This window comes from Lissotriton vulgaris, unplaced genomic scaffold, assembly GCF_964263255.1.
Source record: "Lissotriton vulgaris unplaced genomic scaffold, aLisVul1.2 SCAFFOLD_815, whole genome shotgun sequence".
NCBI lineage: Eukaryota > Metazoa > Chordata > Amphibia > Caudata > Salamandridae > Lissotriton > Lissotriton vulgaris.
This window is the reverse complement of record NW_028243422.1, coordinates 507,349-530,134: the sequence shown is the minus strand read 5'-3', so window position 1 is coordinate 530,134 and position 22,786 is coordinate 507,349. Positions and strand designations below refer to the sequence as shown.

Below are 22,786 nucleotides of genomic sequence, written 5' to 3'. Positions count from 1 at the left end.
GCTAAATGCCTGGGACATTTGTGAACTATTCATTGGAATGTTTCTTCCTTTACGTTTGTGGTTTTTCATTTAGGTGGTCTCCTCCTCCTCCGATGTATATCAAAGGTGGTATTATACTATTGCACCTCATTTTCCATTCCTATAATCAATCAATCAATCATAGCATTTGTAAAGCGCACTACATACCTGTGAGGGTCTCAAGGCGCTGGGGGGGGGGGGGGTAAGGGGGGGGGGTGGGGAGGAGCTGCTACTGTTCGAAGAGCCAGGTCTTGAGGAGTCTTCTGAAGGTTAGAAGGTCTTTGGTTTGTCGGAGGCGAATGGGGAGGGTGTTACATGTCTTGGCAGCGAGGTGGGAGAATGATCTGCTGCAGGTGGTCACTCTTCGGATGCAGGGGACGATGGCGAGGGCGTGGTCTGCAGAGCAGAGCTGGCGCGGGGGGCGTGGAGGCTGAGTCGTCTGTTGAGGTACGCTGGTCCGGTGTTGTGGAGTGCTTTGTGTGCGTGGGTGAGGAGCTTGAAGGTTATCCTCTTGTTGATGGGGAGCCAGTGCAAGTCTTTCAGGTGGGGTGTGATGTGGCTGTGGCAAGGGATGTCGAGGATAAGACGTGCAGAGGCGTTCTGGATGGGTTGGAGTAGTTTCAGAAGTTTGACCAGGGTTCCTGCGTAGAGTGCGTTGCCGTAGTCCAGTCTACTGCTGACAAGGGCTTGGGTGACCGTCCTTTTAGTTTCGGTGGGGATCCACTTGAAGTTCCTGCGAAGCATGTGGAGGGTGTTGAAGCAGGAAAAGGAGACGGCTTGTCATGGAGAGTGTGGGGTCGAGGATGACCCCTAAATTTCTTGCGTGGTTGGTAGGTGAGGGGGGGTGTTCCTAGTGCCGTTGGCCACCAGGAGTTGTCCCAGGCCGAGGGGGTGGAGCGCTGTCTTGTCTGAGTTCAGCTTCAGTCGGCTGTCCCTTATCCAGTCGGTGACAGCCTTCATTCCTTCGTGTAGGTTGGTTTTGGCAGTGTGGGGGTCCTTGGTGAGCAAGAGGATCAGCTGGCTGTCGTCGGCATAGGAGATGATGTTTAGGTCGTGCTGTCGGGCGACGTGGGCAAGTGGTGCATTGTGGACGTTGAACACTGTTGGGCTGAGAGATGAACCTTGGGGTACGCCGCAGATGATCTCGGTGGTTTTGGAGCGGAAGGGGGGGAGGCGGACGGTCTGGGTTCTGCGGGAGAGGAAGGAGGTGGTCCAGTCCAGGGCCTTTCCTTGGATTCCGGCATCGTGGAGGCGTGCTCTTAGTGTGCGGTGGCAGACTGTGTCGAAAACGGCTGACAGGTCCAGGAGGATTAGGGCAGCAGTTTCGCCATTGTCGAGCATGATCCTGATGTTGTCGGTGGCGGCGATGAGGGCAGTTTAGGTGCTGTGGTTGCTGCGGAACCCGGACTGGGATGGGTCCAGGATGTTGTTCTCTTCGAGTTAGCTGGTTAGTTGTTTGTTGACGGCCTTTTCGATGACCTTCGCAGGGAACGGGAGCAGGGAGATGGGTTGGAAATTCTTGAGGTCCTTGGGGGCCGCCTTGGATTTCTTTAGTAGGGTGTTGATCTCTGCGTGCTTCCAGCTCCCTGGGAAGGTCGCTGTCTCAAAGGAGATGTTGATGGTTTTGCGGAGGTGGGGTGCGATGGTGCTGCTGGCTTTGTTGAAGATGTGGTGTGATTCAGAAAAGGGGGTGGTGATGGACAGAGTGTCTGAATGAAGCAAACCACTCTTACCCAGTCCAAAGATCAGGGCTTGATCCATCACCGTTATTTATCTCACTGCCCCATCCCAGCTCAGAACCTGGCTATATGCAAATCAGTCTGTCCCTGGCCCAGTGCATCATGGGAACAGGGCAGACTAAACTACCAAGCCAATTCTTCACCAGAAAGGAGACAAGCTTCCGGGGACCGGTTTCTGGCATTTCAGCCGTCGTCGACCCGGCTTGCTTGAATCCTGATGGTGCAGTGAGCAAGGGACTCATGTCTGAGTATACCCTGCCACACCTATAGTGGCCAAAAACGATTCAGAAAAGGGGGTGGTGATGGACAGAGTGTCTGAATGAAGCAGACCACTCTTACCCAGTCCAAAGATCAGGGCTTGATCCATCACGGTTATTTAGCTCACTGCACCATCCCAGCTCAGAACCTGGCTATATGCAAATTAGTCTGTCCCTGGCCCTGTGTATCATGGGAACAGGGCAGACCAAACTACCAAGCCAATTCTTCACCAGAAAGGAGACATGCTTCCGGGGACCTGTTTCTGGCATTTCAGCCGTCGTCGGCCCGGCTTGCTTGAATCCTGATGGTGCAGTGAGCAAGGGACTCATGTCTGAGTATACCCTGCCACACCTATAGTGGCCAAGAACGATTCAGAAAAGGGGGTGGTGATGGACAGAGTGTCTGAATGAAGCAGACCACTCTTACCCAGTCCAAAGATCAGGGCTTGATCCATCACCGTTCTTTAGCTCACTGCACCATCCCAGCTCAGAACCTGGCTATATGCAAATTAGTCTGTCCCTGGCCCAGTGTATCATGGGAACAGGGCAGACCAAACTACCAAGCCAATTCTTCACCAGAAAGGAGACAAGCTTCCGGGGACCGGTTTCTGGCATTTCAGCCGTCGTCGGCCCGGCTTGCTTGAATCCTGATGGTGCAGTGAGCAAGGGACTCATGTCTGAGTATACCCTGCCACACCTATAGTGGCCAAAAACGATTCAGAAAAGGGGGTGGTGATGGACAGAGTGTCTGAATGAAGCAGACCACTCTTACCCAGTCCAAAGATCAGGGCTTGATCCATCACCGTTATTTAGCTCACTGCACCATCCCAGCTCAGAACCTGGCTATATGCAAATTAGTCTGTCCCTGGCCCAGTGTATCATGGGAACAGGGCAGACCAAACTACCAAGCCAATTCTTCACCAGAAAGGAGACAAGCTTCCGGGGACGGGTTTCTGGCATTTCAGCCGTCGTCAGCCCGGCTTGCTTGAATCCTGATGGTGCAGTGAGCAAGGGACTCATGTCTGAGTATACCCTGCCACACCTATAGTGGTCAAAAACGATTCAGAAAAGGGGGTGGTGATGGACAGAGTGTCTGAATGAAGCAGACCACTCTTACCCAGTCCAAAGATCAGGGCTTGATCCATCACCGTTATTTAGCTCACTGCACCATCCCAGCTCAGAACCTGGCTATATGCAAATTAGTCTGTCCCTGGCCCAGTGTATCATGGGAACAGGGCAGACCAAACTACCAAGCCAATTCTTCACCAGAAAGGAGACAAGCTTCCGGGGACCGGTTTCTGGCATTTCAGCCGTCGTCGGCCCGGCTTGCTTGAATCCTGATGGTGCAGTGAGCAAGGGACTCATGTCTGAGTATGCCCTGCCACACCTATAGTGGCCAGAAACGATTCAGAAAAGGGGGTGGTGATAGACAGAGTGTCTGAATGAAGCAGACCACTCTTACCCAGTCCAAAGATCAGGGCTTGATCCATCACCGTTATTAAGATGTGGTGTGGGCAGGGGTCTTCCGGGGATCCGGAGTGGACGGTGTTCATGATCTTGGTCGTTGATGTTGGTCCAGGCGAACAGGCGATTGTTGCGGGTGGTGGTCGTGGATGTTGGATGTTGCCAAAGTGATGACGGTGTCAAAGCTGTTGTGGATGTCTGCGATCTTGCGATGGAAGACTGTGGCCAGCGATTTGCACAGGTCTTGTGATGGTGGGATGTCGTTGCTGTTGGAGCTGGGGTTGGAGAGTTCCTTCACGATGCTGAAGAGCTCTTTGCTGTTCTGTACATTGCTGTCTAGGTGGTCTCTGAAGGCGGTCCTTTTGGCGGATCTGATGAGTTGGTGGTGTTAGCGGGTGGCGTTCCTGTGGGCTGTGTAGCTTTCCGGTGTTTTTTTGCGGGTCCAGTTTTTTTCTAGTTTACGGCAGGCTCACTTGGAGGCCTGGAGGTCTTTGGTGAACCAGCTGGCTCTCTTGCTGGTGTGGGTGTTGGTGGGCTTCCTGAGCGGGGCAAGGGTGTTGGGGCAGTCGTTGATCCATTGTCTGAGGCTGTGGGCTGCGGTGTCGGGGTCGTTCGGGTCTGCGGGAGGGCTCTGGGTGAGGGAGGCAGTTAACTGTTCCTCAGTGATCTTGCCCCAGCTGCGGCGAGGAATCTGCTGGGTGCGGTGGTGTATGGAGGGTTTCCGGAATTTGAAGTGGATGCAGCGGTGGTCGGTCCAGTGGAGTTTGGCGGTGCGGTCGAAGAAGACGCGGGTGCTCACAGAGAAGATGGGGTCAAGCGTGTGGCCAGTGGAGTGTGTTGGTGCTGAGACGAGTTGTCCGAGTCCAAGGTTGCCGCGGTTGTCGATCAGGGTGGAGGAGTTGGTGTCGTAGTTGTTCTCGAGGTGGAAGTTCAGGTCCCGAGAAGGATGTAGTCCGTAGAGGCGAGGGCGTGTGTGCTGACCAGGTTGGTGATGGAGTCGCTGAACTGCGGTTGGGGTCTGGGGGGTCTGTAGATGAGGGTTCCTTTGAGGGTGGTGTTGGTGGTCGGTGTGGATCTGGAAGTGCAGGTGTTCGGCGGTGCTGAGGGTGTCGTTGGTGTTGGTCGAGACTCAGAGTGTTCCTGTGGGCAATGGCGATTCCTTCTCCTGTCCCGTTGGTGCGGTCCTTGCGGGTGATCTTGTAGCCCTCCAGGATGGCTATGGCGATGTCAGGTGCCGAGGAGGGGGTCAGCCAGGTCTCAGTCAGGAAGGCGACGTCCAGGGTGTTGGTGTTAAGTAGGTCCCAGAGTTCGACGGCGTGTTTGCGGGCAGAGCGGGTGTTGAGCAGGATGCATCTGAGGAAGTTGGGTTCTTCTGTGGGTGGGTTGGCGGGCCGTATGCTGGTGAAGTTGCAGGGACAGTGTTGTTGGCTATAGCAAATCCGCGTCCACATTCTTATGACTCCTGACCTCCAAGTTATGTCCCTCAATGTGAAGGGGCTAAACAACCCCACCAAACGCCAAGCCCTTCTGTCCTATTTGGAGCATTCAAATGCCCATATATGCCTACTCCAGGAGACGCACCTGCCCCCTGCTGATACCCATCGACTGAGATCAAAGGCATTTCCTCACCAGATGTTCTCGTCAGCCACTTCCAAAACCGCTGGGGTTGCTATATTGGTGTCTTCCAGGTTCCAGGGGCAGGTTGGTAAAAAGTGGGCGGAAATTAAAGGGAGGTTCTTGGCTTACACCCTCACCTTAGATATACACACGTTCTCTGTAGCCTCGGTATACGTCCCCAACAGTGGGCAAGAGGGTTTCATTAAGACAGTAATTCAGGAACTCCCGGGCCTACCAGACAAAACAGTCCTGCTAGGAAGGGACTTATAGTGATGGATGGTGACTTGGATCGTTCTGGGCATAGGTGGGGTCAAACGGGGACTTTGTCCAACGCAGGGAAGCGATTACTGGTGGAAGCTGGACTGACCGACATATGGAGACTTCGACACCCCAACACTAGGGCCTATACTTTCTACTCCCACCCCCATAAAACATACAACAGAATGGACTATCTCTTTACCTCTGACCTCCTAACGCAGCAGGTCCGAGAGGTAGAGATTCTTCCATGTCCCCTGTCTGACCACTCCGCACTGCGGCTCTCGCTGACCATGTCCCAGCAGCGCCCTACTCACCGTTTTTGGCGTCTTTGTGAAACTATGCTTCAACGCCCTTCCATGGTGCAACAGATTGAAGCAAGCATGGCCGACTATTTATCCTCTAATGAAAACCCAGACAGATCTTTGACGACCCTATGGAAGGCAATGAACACCGTGATTCGAGGGGTCTTCATCAGCATAGCGGCCGCCGACAATAGAGATAGGCGGGAAAAACAAGACCGCTTGATGAGCGAGGTCACGGAGTTGGAGCGTATCCACCAGCGGACTGGTGCTCCTAGAGTCTGGAAACTCCTAAAGGCGGCCTGGGCACAGCTAGTGGGGTTGGATGTTGACCGAGCTGAATATACGGCTCTACACCTCAAGCATACGTTTTGTGTGGGTGGGGACCATTGTGGGCGACTTCACACAAACCGCCTTGGAGGGCAAAGACAAGCTCACATAGGGGCAGCGGTACTAAATCCCGGGGGGCGGGGGGAGAGAAAGTAGTGAGGACGCTGAAATTGTGGAGGCCTTCAGACACTTCTACGGAACGCTGTACTCGGCCCAAGCTCTAACCGTAATTGAACCGACCCGATACCTCCATGACATGGCTACAGCCAAACTGCTGCCATCTCAGGCGGCCGAACTAGAGGCCCCCATCCAATTGGAGGAGGTCATATCGGCAATTGCTTGCTTGAAGCTCAACAAATCACCCGGCCCTGATGGGTTCACTTCGGGTTTTTATAAAAAGTTTTGTGGGACATTGGCCCGGCACTTGGTGCGTGTTTTTAACTCTGTCGGGTCGTCCCCCACCTCTTCCTTCCCGTCTTCTATGTTAGAGGCCTTAATAACCCTGATTCCTAAACCAGGGAAGGATACCCATCTATACAGCTCCTACCGCCCCATATCTCTACTCAATGTGGACCTAAAAATCTTTACCGGTATTTTTGCGGCCAGACTCTCTCGTCACCTCCCCGGTCTGATTGATCTGGACCAATCAGGCTTTGGTCCCAGGCGACAGTGTTCCAATAATACCAAACGACTCTTCCACCTGATGGACCGCTCTGAGATTTTTCCGGCGGAACGCATGAGCATCTCGGTCGATGCTGAAAAAGCGTTTGATAGGGTCCACTAGCCGTACCTCCGTGCGACACTCGTCCACTTTGGCGTCACAGACCGCTTTATCGATTGGATCTTTCAGAGTTATGTCAACCCTACAGCTACGGTATGGGGGAACAGTGTGGCATCAGCGGCCTTCCCTATTCATAGGGGAACCAGGCAGGGGTGCCCACCGTCACCACTCCTTTTCACCCTCTATATGGAGCCTCTATCTCAAAGAGTCCGTGATGATCCGGCCATTAACGGAGCGCCCTTCGGGTAGTCGTAGCACAAGCTCTGCCTATAAGCCGATGATGTGGTGGCAACCCTGGAACATCCTCGGGAGTCCCTGCCGGCATTTTTAGATGAATTGGGTCAGTTTGCGATTACCTCAGGCTTCCAGATTAATATGCATAAGTCGCAAGCCCTGAACTTATCGCTAGAGCCGAGACGTTAGAATATCTCCAGCGTACTTTTCAGATTCAATGGGTTCATGACACAATTACCTACCGGGGTCTTCGGGTGGGTGGCTTCCACCATCTAGGCAGTTGAATTACACAATACTATTGAAACAAGTTTGAGATTACCTCCGCAAATGGAGACCACATTCCCTCTTGTAGCTAGGCCAGATTGCGGCAGTGAAGATGGTGCTGCTTCCCCAGATTCTTTACCTATTTCACACTCTTCCGCTAATGCCCCCCTCTGGTGTGCTACGTGCCTTGCAGGGAGATATAGAGCACTTTATCTGGCGGGATCAGAGGGCTCGGATGCATCGTGATCTTACATATAGACCCGATAGATGGAGGGCTGGGTGTTTCCGATCTTTTGGCGTACTGGCGGGCGGCTCAGCTGAGGGCCCTGGTGGAGTGGTCACGCCCTGTATCTGAGAAACACTGGCTATTTATGGATAGGTCCCTGGCAGCCCAACCGCTATGGGGGGGTTCCATTCCTCTCCCGCAATGGGCGGCCTCGCAATTTGTACCTCTCAGAAGTAACAAGACCCATAATGTTAGCCTGGGATAGAACTGCGATCGCCAGGGGACTCACATCTTTCCTATCTCCCATTATGCCCATCGTACAGAACCCAGATTTTTCACCTGGCCTCGACTATGGGGAATTTCACCACTGGACGATAGAAGCTACCCGCTCCATAGGACAGTTCTTTGATCTTTCCGGACCGCGACGTTTCGTCGAGTTCCGCACTGACCAAGGTGTTCCCGAAACGGAGAGCTTCCGATATCTACAGATTCGACACTGGGTGCTACATGGGGGGGTGCGGGGAGACTGCTCACACCATTTGAGAAATGGTTAATTACAAGACACATCGATGCACGCTTAACGTCCGACCTGTATAAATTCACTCGAACCATCCCAGACACCGGGGAATCCCCCGGTCAACTGCGTTGGGAAAGCGAGCTGGGTAGAGGCCTCTCGCCGAAAGAATGGAAGGATATTTTCTACCGAGACCGACGCATGGCCCGCAATGTTTCATTTATTGAAACAGCCACTAAGCTGGCCACCTATTGGTATTTAACCCCAGTAAGGCTCCATAGCGGTAACCCTTCACGTAGTCCGCTATGCTGGCGAGCCTGCGTTTCCCCAGGCACTCTCACACACTTACTTTGGGACTGCCCTATTCCGGGAACACACTGGCAACAGATCCTAGATGAGGTCGACCCCCACTTCGATACCCAGGTCCCGAGATTCCCAGTGTATAACCTCCTTGGCCTTCCCAATGCCATAATTTTCCCGCTTACTTCTAGGAGAGGCAAACAAATAGAGCTCACCCTAGGCGCGGCAGTCCAGAATGTTCTAACACATTGGGGTTCCACAACAGTCCCTTCTAGCGATGAAAAATATCTCTCTCTCGTTAACCAACCCTGGAGCTTCCTTTCACGATTTGTGGGCACCCCTTCTTGTGCTCTTGACATCCGAATTTATGGAGCTCACCTGTCCCAAATATCTCAGATTGTTAAGACTGACGGATCCGCCACCAACATCTGTCTCTGTTACGCCCACTACTTACTAGCCTACGGGGATTGCTCCATAGACCCTTCTTTTCTATCAGGTCATCCTTTTGTTTTTTCTTTTGAGGAGGAGGAGGAGGAGGGAGGGGGTTCTGGTTTCCATTCTGCTGTTGTTCATGCCTGCCATATACAATAGTGTAGTGACGTGCCAGGTTGCAACCCGATGATTGTGGAGCATCATGTCTCTTTCGTTCTTCTTGTGGATAAAACCAATAAAAGATTATTATTATTTTTTTTAAGGATGGATTCCAGGTTCTGCACCACTCACTGCATATATCCCCCTACTGTTCCATCCAAGGCTTTATCGTTGCGTCACCACATCGCCACAGCCACAGAGAAAGATGTGGAACTGCCCGGCTGCTATCAGAAGTATGCTAATGTGTTTTGTGACAGCATGGCTGAAGAATTACCTCCACACAGGATGTACCAGATTGATCTCATACCAAGTGCAGTGGTTCCTTGCAGCAGGATGTACACATTGACTGAACCCGAGAACCTACATCACAGGCAGTACATAGAGAAATACCTTTCTTTGGGATTTATTCATCACTCCAGGTCACCTGCAGCTTCCCCTCTTTTTTTTTTATACCTAAGGCCAATTGGGAGCTCCGAACATGCATGGACTTCAGAACGCTGAACGCTGTCACAGTGAAGAACCAGTACCCTCTCCCCCTTGTATCGGTTTGGCTGGACCAAGTGATGTGGGCTGAGATATACAGGAAGCTCGACCTCTGAGGAGCCTACCATCTGGTTCGGATGCGAGAGGGGGGCGAGGGGAAGACCGCCTTCAAGACTTGTTACGGGCTTTGTGAGTATCTAGTTATGCCTTTTGGCCTTTGTAATTCCCCAGCTGCCTTCTAGTTTTTCCTGAACAATATTCTCCTGGAGTATCTGGACCGATTCGTGGTATATAGATGACATTCTTGTCTTTTCCACAGACATTGAAGAGCATAAGGAAAACATGAGGATTGGATTACAGACCTTGCAAAGGAATCACCTTTTCTACAAGATCAGTAAATGCGGATTTCATGCCACCACTGTGGAGTTCTTGGGGGTCATGCTCACTCGTACAATCCAAATCATGACTGAGAGGAAGCTGACAGTCATTACTGAGCGGCCCAGCCCAAAGGACGTATGTGACAGACAAAGCTTTTTGGGCTTAGCCAATTTTTATAGGAGTTTTATCCATAATTTTTCTGCCCTGGTGGCCCCAGTCACACAATTGTTAAGGAAGAATGTTTCCTTCGAGTGGGATGAAGAAGGTCAAACCACCTTTGAAGCACTTGAGGCAGCCTTTTCCTCCGCTCCTATCTTGGCCACGCTGATCCAGAACTACCATTCATTGTAGATGCTGACGCCTCCGATGTAGCAGTAGGAGCCATCATAAAGACATCCATCCACAGGGCATTTACATCCTGTCACTTTCATGTCCCGTAAGCTGAACAGTGCGGAGAGAAATTACACTATCACCGAAAAGGAGCTATTGGCCATCAAGGATGTCTTTTTGGAATGGAGGCACTGGATAAAAGGAGCGAAAAACCAAGTAACTGTTTACACAGATCACCACAATCTGCAGTTCATGAAATCCACCAGACAGCTTACTCCTCGTCAGCTAAGGTGGATGATGTACTTTTCAGAATATCACTGTGTCATCACCTTTAGGCCCAGCAGAGACAACAAGAAAGCAGATGCTCTGAGCAGACAAACTACTCAATTGGAAGGTACAACGAACCCCGTACAAGCAATCATTACACCTAACCAAGTAATTTGTGTAACCCATACTAACGAATTCCTACACAAGGTAAAGAAAAGAGTACAGACTGCCACTTGGAGAGACTGGTTCAGACATCATCCCGAATGGAGAATGCATCAAGGCATTCCCATGAAAGGAAAGCAAGTCCTATTACCCACCAAGGAAGGTAGACAGCAAGCCTTTCAGTGGTGCCATATTCTCCTGTGTGCTGGACATTGTGGTGGTCTGAAGACCATTGAAAACACCCTACGACGATTCTGGTGGCCCTCTCTCCGCAGAGACATCTCTCTTTGGGTCAAGGGTGTGGTGAATTCTAAGGTCAACCAGAACAAACTATGGTACTTGGTGTCTTGGAAAGGATATGGTTCTGAGGAGGACTCCTGGGAACTGCCTTCCTCTGTACATGCTCTCCGGCTGGTGGATCTTCATAGGAGATTCCCGGATGAGCCCTGCGCCTGTCAGTGCTCTCCGAAGGGATGATGTACAGTCAGGGCGCACAGAGGGTGAGCGCACTGCCAGTGGACGCGGAGATGCAACGGGACAAGAAACTACAATTCCTGTCATCCGCCTGCGCTGTCAACGCACGTGCTGACATAGCACGCTGTTAGAAGTCAGGATATCAGGAGATGGCGCCGTTACGAAGACGCCAATTATACTGTGATTCCCGAAGTACCAGAAAGTACGGTCGGGTAAGGGTGTGAACTCGTACCGGCTTTATTCCTTTTTGTTTCATTTGATATTGTGTTATGAAAGCTCCCAGAGCACGTTTCCTTGTTCCTCCCATTGGCGAGACGCGTTACTTCTTACGGTCTCATGCGGGAGGAAATGTGTTGCCATTTGCCTGAGACAAGTGTTCTGGAACTATTGCCACTCTCTCTTTGAGACAAAAGGGGGAGCGCGGGAGTGCTACATTTTGCTTTCTAGTATTGCTTTTATTGGCTGAAGTTTAACACTGTTCTCCAAAAACACTATTATGCGCTGAGAGAATCCCTATTCTGGAGATTGTCTTCCCTTAATCCTGGGTAATGGATGAGAACTTTTAATGACCTTTTGGAATTACTAATGGACTATCCAGGAACGCAATTCTGATTCTTCCATGCAGTTAATATTGGCTTCTGTGTTATCCTTTAAATTGTAGGGGAGATCAGTTGGGGGTGTCCAGGACTGAACTGACATAGTCTGGTGGGGACAAGCACATTTCATACGAAGGATAGGAAAGTGCTGATACCATGTGTTCATCCTCCCATCTCGCCCGATTTAAGGCCATCATTGTTTCGTTTACTGCTCTCCCTCCCCCGTTGTGCCTACCCTTTCCTTCCCTTGCTTGCCCATCCCACTAGTCCGAGAGGATTTATTCTATCCGGACTTGGGGCTGTCGAGAGGTGGACCTCTTTAAGCTTCAACCCGATCCTGAGGATAACCTGGTGACCGTGACATAAAGGATATGCAACAGGCAAATGAAAATGAAGGATCAGCTAACAAAGAACAGAGGAGAGAGCAGCGCTCGACAACGGCGAAACAGGCTGATGCAGACTCTGGCGATAGATTATTTTGTTGTCAGATCACTCTAGTCTCTCTGGGGAAGCGGAAATAGACCCAACCAGACACCACACGAGGGAGAAATCATTGGACAGTATGTTAAGTGACGGGGCAGCCTGGATGAAAATCAAACATCACAACCAGATGGAACAGGCATGGGATTAGAGGGCACGGCTAAGAAAGTAAAAGAGACCAGGGCATATCAATCTTGACCTAAAATATTGTACTTTTCAGGACAATGCCAGTGGAGCTTTGTAAACTCTGGTTGCGGGAACTAGACTCTATGTGTGTGAGTTTCCTGTGGGGGTATAAAAGCCTATGAGGGCTCTTAAATATATGACCATGCCAAGATTACGAGGTGGGTGGTAATTTCCCAATTTTACCTCTTATTACTGGGCATGTTGATTCAATATAAGGGGATTTTATTAACCGGAGAAAGAAGGGGGAGTTGTGTCATAGAATATCCAATTATATATAAGATGGAGCTTGGAATTGAAGCAAAAGGATGCTTTATGAAAACATTGGAGCTACGTAATTACAATAAAACTAGATTTAAGCTATTCAGAGCCCCCGACAAAATTTGGCCTCAGCTTAAGCGACAACTGGTGATTCCTAAAATAAACTTTTACACTCTGGTCTCTGAAGCCACCCTACTGCCTACTATTTTTCAAGACTCTGTGATGGAAAGGTGGAAACAGAAGGGTATTGATTCAATAGGAGATCTATTTAATGACAATCTGCTATGATCATCTGCAGGAGATGTTTGACTAGCTCAAGAGTTTTTTTTTTTAATTCCTACAGATTAGGGATTTTCTATTAAAAACGAAAAATGAATTAAATGCAATAGAGAAGATCCCTATCATTGAAGCGGCCTGACGTGGCTAAAGTATACGGGCCATATATGATCTATTGGTTGAGATACAAAGAGATGATTTAGATGCTCAAGTTTCTACGTGGAGTACAAGGCTGGATAGCCTAACAATATGTCTTAAGGAGTCTTTAGAAATGTGCAAAAAAAATCTATTAACAGCAAATTTAAAGAGCCAGTTTTTAAGGACTGCTTTTAATTTGTACTACACTCTAAATGGGGACCTGAATTTTATGGAAAATGCAAACAATGCGGAGCTGATCAAGCAGAGATTGTGCATATGTTTTATTCATGTCCTCAGCTACTACCTTTTATTAAAGGAATAGAGGCTTTTTTAAATCCTATTACCAAAAATTCTATTAGCTTCACTTCGGTAACGATGCTTTTAGGACTGGTAGATCGCGCAGGATCTAATATCAGAGGTCAGGAAGAAATGTACCTGATTTTCATTCCCACTGGGGTAGCCCGATTATGTATCGCCTCGGATTGGCTCAAACCTGACCCCCCAACGTTTGTATTGTGGCTGAATAGATTCATGTCTATTAATAATATAGAGGTCAGCTTATACAAACGTAAAGGCCATAAGAAGGAAAGACTGGTCGAGAGATATGGTCACCAGTCACAAACGGGGTCGGAGGGCTCTGAGTTGAGCTAGAACCAGTAGCATTAGCTGCGGATGGACTAAGGTTATATATTACTCGACCTAGATGACATTTTACAGGCCCAGCTCTTTATAGGGGATGACATGTCTTCCATTGGTTCAACCTGTTAAAGGTTATTAAATATGTATTTATAGCCACATAGCACTTTACCGCACTATATATGAAATCTAAATTATTTATTTAATGATGTATGCAGATGGAAGTTACTAGTTGAATTTGGATCAGGATATTCTGTGTAATTTATTGACATTCAGCACTTTATCTATTATGTACAATTCTGCAGCTTCGTCCAGCTTAATATTGCTGCATGAAAGCTAATGTTTTATTTTTATTTTTATTTCAATGGAATGTTTAGAAGAAACTCACTGGTCAAGTCTGTCTTAAAATATAAGGTGTTTATTTATTGTCACATATCACTTTATTTACTATGTACAGCTCTGCTGCTCTTGCTTACTAAATATTGCTGTGTGTAAATTCTCACATGGGTGTAAAATAAAAATAAAAGACCTATACTAGCTGTTGCTTCCAGCCCAGGTCATCTTCATGACCAGGCGCTTCAAATAAAGCACTCAACAACAAGACCCCAGCTTACCTGGCAAACAAACTATACACGTTCAAGGAACGACATCTGACCAGGAGCGCGGCTATCACCAGACTCAAGACAAACAATTGTAAGAAGAAAAACCCAGGAGCCAAGCCTTCTCCGTTTATGCTCCCAGGATCTGGCACAGCATCACTTTCAACGTGGCATCAGCTCCAACTCTCCCCAATTTAGGAAAATGCTGAAGACGCATCTCTTTAACGAACACTATCCCTGATCCGACAGCCCACCCTAGACCTTCCGCCAACAATTGCATCTTCTCAGGGCCAGCCCCTCGGTTTGCGCTCTATATCCAGGCTGTAAGTACTGCCCATATAAATTCAGACTGTCAGTACCAGTAACAGACGTCCAGATTGGAAATTCTGGCCACACATATCCAAATTGTTCTTAAATATGTTACATCCAGATCCCCGCATCTGATTAACCATATCTGGACTTTGTCCAATACAGGTGCCGGCTACACGTAGGGTCTGTGAAAGAAGAGACAACCAAAGAAATGATCACAGTCTGTGACAGAAAACAGACACAGGGAGAGTGCAGGCCCCAACCCAGGCAGGGTCTGTGCCAGAAAACAGACACAGGAAGAGTGCAGGCCCCATCCCCAGGCAGGGTCTGTGACAGAAAACAGACACAGGAAGAGTGCAGGCCCCAACCCAGGCAGGGTCTGTGACAGAAAACAGACACAGGAAGAGTGCAGGCACCAACCCCAGGCAGGGTCTGTGACAAAAAACAGACACAGGAAGAGTGCAGGCCCCATCCCCAGGCAGGGTCTGTGACAGAAAACAGACACAGGAAGAGTGCTGGCCCCAACCCCAGGCAGGATCTGTGACATAAAAGAGACACAGGAAGAGTGCAGGCCCCAACCCTAGGCACGGTATGTGACAGAAAACAGACACAGGAAGAGTGTAGGCCCCATCCCCAGGCAGGGTCTGTGACAAAAAACAGACACAGGAAGAGTGTTGGCCCCAGGCAGGATCTGTGACATAAAAAAGACACAGGAAGAGTGCAAGTCACAACCCCAGACAGGGTCTGTGACAGAATACAGACAAAGGAAGAATGCAGGCCCCAACCCCAGGCAGGGTCTGTGACAGAAAACAGACACAGGCACAGGAAGAGTGCAGGTCCAAACCCAGGCAGGGTCTGTGACAGAAAACAGACACAGGAATAGTGCAGACCCCAACCCCAGGCAGGGTCTGTGACAGAAAACAGACACAGGCAGAATGCAGGCCACAACCCCCAGGCAGGGGCTGTGATAGAAAACAGACACAGGAAGAGTGCAGGCCCCAACCGCTGGCAGAGTCTTTGACAGAGAACAGACACAGGAAGAGTGCAGGCCCCAGCCCCAGACAGGGTCTGTGACAGAAAACAGACACAGGCAGAATGCAGGCCACAACCCCCAGGCAGGGGCTGTGATAGAAAACAGACACAGGAAGAGTGCAGGCCCCAACCGCTGGCAGAGTCGTTGACAGAGAACAGACACAGGAAGAGTGCAGGCCCCAGCCCCAGACAGGGTCTGCAACAGAGAGCACCCAACCAAAACGAGAGTGCGGGCACCAAATTTTAACACGGTCTGTGACAGAGAACAGTCACAGTAAGAGAGCGGGTACTAGCCTCATACAGGATCAGTGACAGAGAACAGACACAGGAAGAATGCATGCCCCAACCCCAGCCAGGGTCTGTGACAGAACAGGCAGGTGCCTGCAGACAGAGTCTGCAACAGAGCCAGTTCCAGCCCTTTACAAGGTCTGAAGCAGGAATCGACACCAGCCTTACAGGGTCTGCAACAGAAAAGAGGCAACAGACTCATAAAAGGGTCTGAGAAAATAAACCTGCTAGAACGAGAGAGCATATACCAGCCCTTAACCGGGTCTGCAACAGAGAACAGGCACCAACCTCATACAGGGCCACAGCTGGGAACAGGCAGGATTAGCGAGAGAGCAGGCAACATTCTGATGCAGAGTCTGCAACAAGGAACAGGCAGTCAGGAGAGCAGGACCGAACCCAAGCATGGAGCACGGCAGGATGGCAGGTTGAGAGCGTGAACAGTAGGGTGAAAGGTTTTGGCGCAGTGTCCAGTCCATGTGACAAACTGCTTCCGTTTTACTATCCTGGCACGGGATATCTTCTTGTGCAAGAGACCAGCACCGGAAGTCCCCTGACGAGGGCTTTACATCTGGAGCGCTGCTCTCCATCAGAGTGTGAGATTGAGATCCACCCAGAGAGGTCCTGCGTTTACCCGAGTGGATCCCCCTCACATGATCAGCCCATGACGCTACTAACGGCTTGTGGCAGACGAGTATAGAAGTGGGGTGGATGTCGCCTCAAACTCAGATCGGAGAGTGACTGACACTACCTTCTGTGTAGTATGTCTTCTCTGGGCTCCATCTGAGTGCAGCATACATGTTGTGACACAGATGTGTATAGCGCTGTATTACCATGAGCAGGGCCTCACAGTGCTGTCAGGCTCAGGTGCCTTCAGGCCCAGGTCCATAGGATGCAGTGCCTGTGGACATGTGAGGCGAGGTTCCCATGTGCGGTGATGGGGGCCACAGTGGATCATCTCGTTCCTCGCCGGAAGAACCCAGAGAGTCCGCCTCCCCCCGTTCCGATCGGTGCCCACCGAAGTAATCTACGGCGTCCCGCAAGGATCCTCCCTCAGCCCCACCCTCTTCAACGTCTACATGAGCCCTCTCGCAGACATCGCTCGCCAACACAACCTCAACATCATCTCCTACGCTGACGACACCCAGCTCATCCTCTCCCTCACCATCGACCCCGCCACCGCCAAAGCCAACCTCCAGGAAGGAATGAACGACGTCGCAGAATGGATGAAGATCAGCCGTCTGAAACTAAACTCCGACAAGACGGAAGTCCTCATCCTCGGACCATCTCCCTCTGCCTGGGACGACTCCTGGTGGCCCCCTGCCCTGGACATCGCACCCAAACCAACAGACCACGTCCGCAACCTAGGCTTCATCCTGGACTCCTCCCTCACGATGACCAAGCAAGTGAACGCCGTCTCGTCATCCTGCTTCAACACCCTGCGCATGCTCCGTAAGATCTTCCGATGGATCCCCACCGAAACCAGGAAGACGGTCACCCAGGCCCTCGTCACCAGCCATCTGGACTACGGGAACACCCTCTATGCTGGAATCACAGCCAAACTCCAGAAAAGACTCCAGCGCATTCAGAACGCCTCAGCACGACTCATCCTGGACATCCCTCGTGCAACCACATCTCTGCCCACCTGAAAGAACTGCACTGGCTCCCCGTCAACAAGAGGATCACGTTCAGACTCCTCACCCACGCACACAAGGCTCTCCACGACACGGGCCCGAAGTACCTCAACAGCCGCCTCACATTCTACACACCCACCCGCCAGCTCCGATCCGGCAGCCTCGCCCTCGCCTCCGTCCCACGCTTTCGGAAGTCCACCGTCGGAGGAAGATCCTTCTCCTACCTGGCAGCCAAGACATGGAACTCCCTCCCCACTCACCTACGGCTGACCCTGGACCATCTCTCCTTCAGGAAACAACTCAAGACCTGGCTGTTCAAGCAGTAGCACCCCCCCCCCCCCCCCCCCTCAGCGCCTTGAGACCCTTGCGGGTGAGTAGCGCGCTATACACATTTTTGTTGATTGATTGATTGATTGATTGATTGAGTGTGTGTGAAACGCTTTCTGTTGTAGGGTGAATCAGAGTCTTGGTTGTAGTCTGTGCCTACAGCCCCCTTCTCTCTGTAGCCTCCCCGCCATCCCCTGCTCCTCACAGCCCCCACTGCCCCCGTCCTCCATTAGGATGTTTTTGAGGCCAATTGCAACGTTTGTCTTGAATGTCTATCCTGATGGAAGGAGGGATTGTGTGTGGTTCACTCTCCAGTTCACTGGTTCCCTCCAAAGGTCTGGGGCTAACTATGAATCTGGCTAGACAGTTGGATTGGAGCGAACTATCCGAGGACAGGATATAAACTGTCCCCTTATAACTTTATGGAGCTCTGCACAGCACTGAAGAGAACGTTGAAGACCGGAGACGGGAATGATGCCCGTCTCCCTGCTACAAGAGGCGCTAGACCGCAGGACCGAGGAAGGACCGCTACTGAAGAGAACGCTGAAGACCGGAGACGGGAATGATGCCCGTCTCCCTGCTACAAGAGGCGCTAGACCCCAGGACCGAGGAAGGACCTCTACTGAAGAGAACGCGGAAGACCAGAGACAGGAATGATGGCTGTCTCCCTTCTACAGGAGGCGCTAGACACCGGGACCCCCAGTACCGAGGAAGGACCTCTACTGAAGAGAACGCTGAAGACCGGAGATGGGAATGATGGCTGTCTCCCTTCTACAGGAGGCGCTGGACCCCCAGGACCCAGGAAGGACCTCTACTGAAGAGAACGCTGAAGACCAGAGATGGGAATGATGGCCGCCTCCCTTCTACAGGAAGCGCTGGACCTCCAGGACCGAGGAAGGACCTCTACTGAAGAGAACGCGGAAGACCAGAGACCGGAATGACGGCCGTCTCCCTTCTACAGGAGGCGCTCAACCCCAGGACCGAGGAAGAAACTCTACTAAAGAGAACGGTGAAGACCAGAGACGGGAATGATGGCTGCCTCCCTTCTACAGGAGGCGTTGGACCCCCAGGACCGAGGAAGAACCTCTACTGAAGAGAACGCTGAAGACCAGAGGCGGGAATGATGGTGGTCTCCCTTCTACAGGAGGTGCTAGATCCCCAGGACCGAGGAAGGACCTCTACTGAAGAGAACGCTGAAGACCAGAGGCGGGAATGATGGCGGTCTCCCTTCTACAGGAGGCGGTGGACCCCAGGACCGAGGAAGGACCTCTACTGAAGAGAACGCTGAAGACCAGAGGCGGGAATGATGGCGGTCTCCCTTCTACAGGAGGTGCTAGACCCCCAGGACCGAGGAAGGACCTCATCTGAAGGGAACGCGGAAGACCAGAGACAGGAATGATGGCCGTCTCCCTTCTACAGGAGGCGCTAGAACCCCAGGACCGAGGAAGGACTCCTACTGAAGAGAACGCTGAAGACCGGAGACGGGAATTATGGCTGTCTCCCTTCTACAGGAGCCACTAGACCCCCAGGACCGAGGAAGGACCACTACTGAAGAGAACGCTGAAGACCAGAGACGGGAATGATGGCCGTCTCCGTTCTACAGGAGACGCTAGAACCCCAGGACCAAGGAAGGACCTCTACTGAAAAGAACGTTGAAGAACAGAGGCGGGAATGATGGCCGTCTCCGTTCTACAGGAGACGCTAGAACCCCAGGACCAAGGAAGGACCTCTACTGAAGAGAACGCTGAAGACCAGAGACGGGAATGATGGCGGTCTCCATTCTACAGGGAGCGCTGGAACCCAGGACCAATGAAGGACCTCTACTGAAGAGAACGGTGAAGACCAGAGACGGGAATGACGGCCGTCTCCCTTCTACAGCAGGCGCTGGACCCCCAGGACCCAGGAATGACCTCTACTGAAGAGAACGCTGCAGACCAGAGACGGGAATGATGGCCGTCTCCCTTCTACAGGAGGCGCTGGACCCCCAGGACCGAGGAAGGACCTCTACTGAAGAGAACGCTGAAGACCAGAGTCGGGAATGATGGCCGTCTCCCTTCTACAGGAGGCGCTAGACCCCCAGGGCAGAGGAAGGACCTCTACTGAAGAGAACGCTGAAGACCAGAGTCGGGAATGATGGCCGTCTCCCTTCTACAGGAGGCGCTAGACCCCCAGGGCAGAGGAAGGACCTCTACTGAAGAGAACGCTGAAGATCAGAGTCGGGAATGATGGCCGTCTCCCTTCTACAGGAGGCGCTGGACCCCCAGGACCGAGGAAGGACCTCTACAGAAGAGAACGCTGAAGACCAGAGACGGGAATGATGGCCGTCTCCCTTCTACAGGAGGCGCTAGACCCCAGGACTGAGGAAAGACCTCTCTTGCCGCTGAATGGAGGGGTTTGTCCTCATCACCCCGAGCCCAGTCCACTGCTCTGCACCTTGAGGTGAGGAGGTCGGATACTCCGAGCTTCCCCAGACCGGGAGCCTGTGATCGCAGCCCAGCCTGACGGTCATTCATCCTGTGAGGGGTCCCGAAAGCCAGCAAGCTTCAAGCAGCCAAAGCTACAGGAGATCTTCACTCCGTGCCCAATGATGATGCAAGTCTAGCGCCTGGACCCTGCACCTCTCTTTGTGTCTGGTGAACCCTGCAATGTTCGGGAGTCATCTGCACCAATGCCCTTGAGACCCTGTGTGCGTCACAATGCACTGCTGCAGCTCTTCTGCTGTGTCTCTGCTCCTGTGAGCTCGTGCGCTACACCCTGCATTGTCGTGTCAAGTCTTCTGACACCGACAACTCACTGCAGTGCCACATGTAATCCTTCGAGTATAGTGCAAGATCCTAAAACACCCACACACATCCCTTCTGATCCTCTGCAGCCGCCTCTGTGGCTCACAGAACCATACCGTCCAATGCGGAATTCAAGAGCCAACTCAAATCCTTGTTCCTCATCCGTTCCCTAGGTCCTGGGTAACTAGGATCAACATCCATCCCCAGAACTATGTGAGAACTCTGTATCCTATTACCAAGAAGTCCTACTGTACGAACTTCTCCTCTCCCCTAACTGTCATTTGATGATCACCTTTATTTGTTACTTGTCTTTTTGTCCACCTTTTCATGCCTTTACTGTAAAGCGCTCTGCTACCTTCGGGTCTTGTTAGCACTATAGAAAACTTCTAAATAAAATAAAATAAATATACAGCCCATGATCCCAGCGCTCTGACAGACACACTATGTGCTCTTTTGCAGCTCCTTTTAAAGCCCTCATGGAGTGGATTCGCTTACAATCCCTAAACACCAACAAACATACCTTGTATTTTTCAGCAGCCTTCTCGAAGAACACTTGACACCCCCAAAATATACATTGTATCCTCTTAAAGACTTAACAAGTTTATTCATTTGTGAATCGTGATCGTCCACAGACTGCCTTGTGATCCTCTGCAGAATGTACATACTGCCTTCACTTGTGAATCTTGAACACCCACACATATACCTTGTGCTCCTCTGCAGCTTCTTCCTCTGTGGAACTTACACTGTCTTCACTTGTGAGTCGTGAACACCCACATACACTCCTCGCACGTGGTCTTTGGGGACCACGGGTGCCTTATGATCCATACACATCCACAGACACACCCTGTTCTCTTCTGCAGCCTCCTCTATGGCATAAACAGGGAGGGAGACCAGATGACTCCATGCCACCGGGACACAACTTTTTCATTTCTAGGATTTTGATTTAACATATCAGTGCATTCTGGGATTTGTAGTTTTGATTCACTTTACTGGACCCTATTGCTTGAACACACCAGGTCAAAATATGTAAAAAGCAAAATCCAGAAATGTAAAAGTGTTGTCCCAGTGACATGGCGCCTTCTGGATCACACAGAGCGTGCTCTCCGGCTGCACCTTGGTGTGGCTCACCAAGCGACTTTGTGATCCCTGAACATCCACAGACGTACCTTGTGCTCCTCTGCAGCCTCCTCTATAGGACTTGCTGAGTGAGTTTTATGCTCCTTGGACTCCCGGCAGACCCAGCATATCATCCTCTGATCCTCTGCACAGAACAGCCTCAGCTTCTCTTCATGTTTCTCGCACAGATTCTCCTCCGGGGGCTTCACTGGAGGCAGATGAAGCTGTTTTAACATTTCCACCATGTTCCCCACTAGTCTGTTGGGCCGGAGGTTTTTCCCAGAAGATATTTCCCTGCACTGTGGACAGGGGAAGTTTCCATCTCTTCCCTCCCAGCTCTGGGTGATGCAGGAGCGGCAGAAGTGGTGTCCACAATCGATCATCACCGGATCCTTAAAATATTCCAAACAGATGGAACAAGTGGCCTCTTCCTGGAGGTTCCCGAGCTGAGCTGCCGCCGCCATGATTCAGAAATGCAGGAAGTGAAGGTAAATTTCGGTTTCACTCTTTGTGCAGTGGGTGTGCCTGTGCGTCTGTCCTTCTCTGTGTGCAGTGGGTGTGTCTGTGCGTCTGCCCCTCTCTGTGTGCAGTGGGTGTGTCTGTGCGTCTGTCCCTCTCTGTGTGCAGTGGGCGTGTCTGTGCGTCTGCCCCTCTCTGTGTGCAGTGGGCGTGTCTGTGCGTCTGCCCCTCTCTGTGTGCAGTGGGTGTGTCTGTGCGTCTGTCCCTCTCTGTGTGCAGTGGGTGTGTCTGTCCCTCTCTGTGTGCAGTGGGTGTGTCTGTGCGTCTGCCCCCCTCTGTGTGCAGTGGGTGTGTCTGTGCGTCTGTCCCTCTCTGCGTACAGTGGGTGTGTCTGTGCGTCTGCCTCTCGGTGGCTGCGCCGGGACTTCCGGGTTCGTGTTGCAGTCACAGAGCAGAGAACTGACTCCTCTGCTGTCTCTGCTCTGACTCGAGGGTTCCCTCCTTTCTCAGCAAAAATACCAGTAATTTGGTTTTCTTCTCAGGTTCTGAAAGTGCCAGGAGCGGCCACCTAAATATGGATGCTCCGAGTTATTTTTAATTTGTCAATTCTGCGTTCTCATTTCCACCGCCAATATCTCTAACTTTCACCAATGCAAGACCCATTGCATTGCAAATGCTTGTTTATC

General features: G+C 51.2%; 1 protein-coding gene across 1 annotated transcript in view; it reads right to left on the bottom strand.

Moving 5' to 3' along the window:
- Positions 1-22,105, bottom strand: part of LOC147668407 (E3 ubiquitin-protein ligase TRIM39-like) — a 321,248-nt gene extending 299,143 nt beyond the window's left edge. Inside the window, exon 1 of the mRNA XM_086948575.1 lies at positions 21,692-22,105. Within this exon, the coding sequence (XP_086804701.1) occupies positions 21,692-22,105 (414 nt within the window). The remainder of the gene's footprint in view (positions 1-21,691) is intronic.
- Positions 22,106-22,786: the final 681 nt, after the last annotated feature.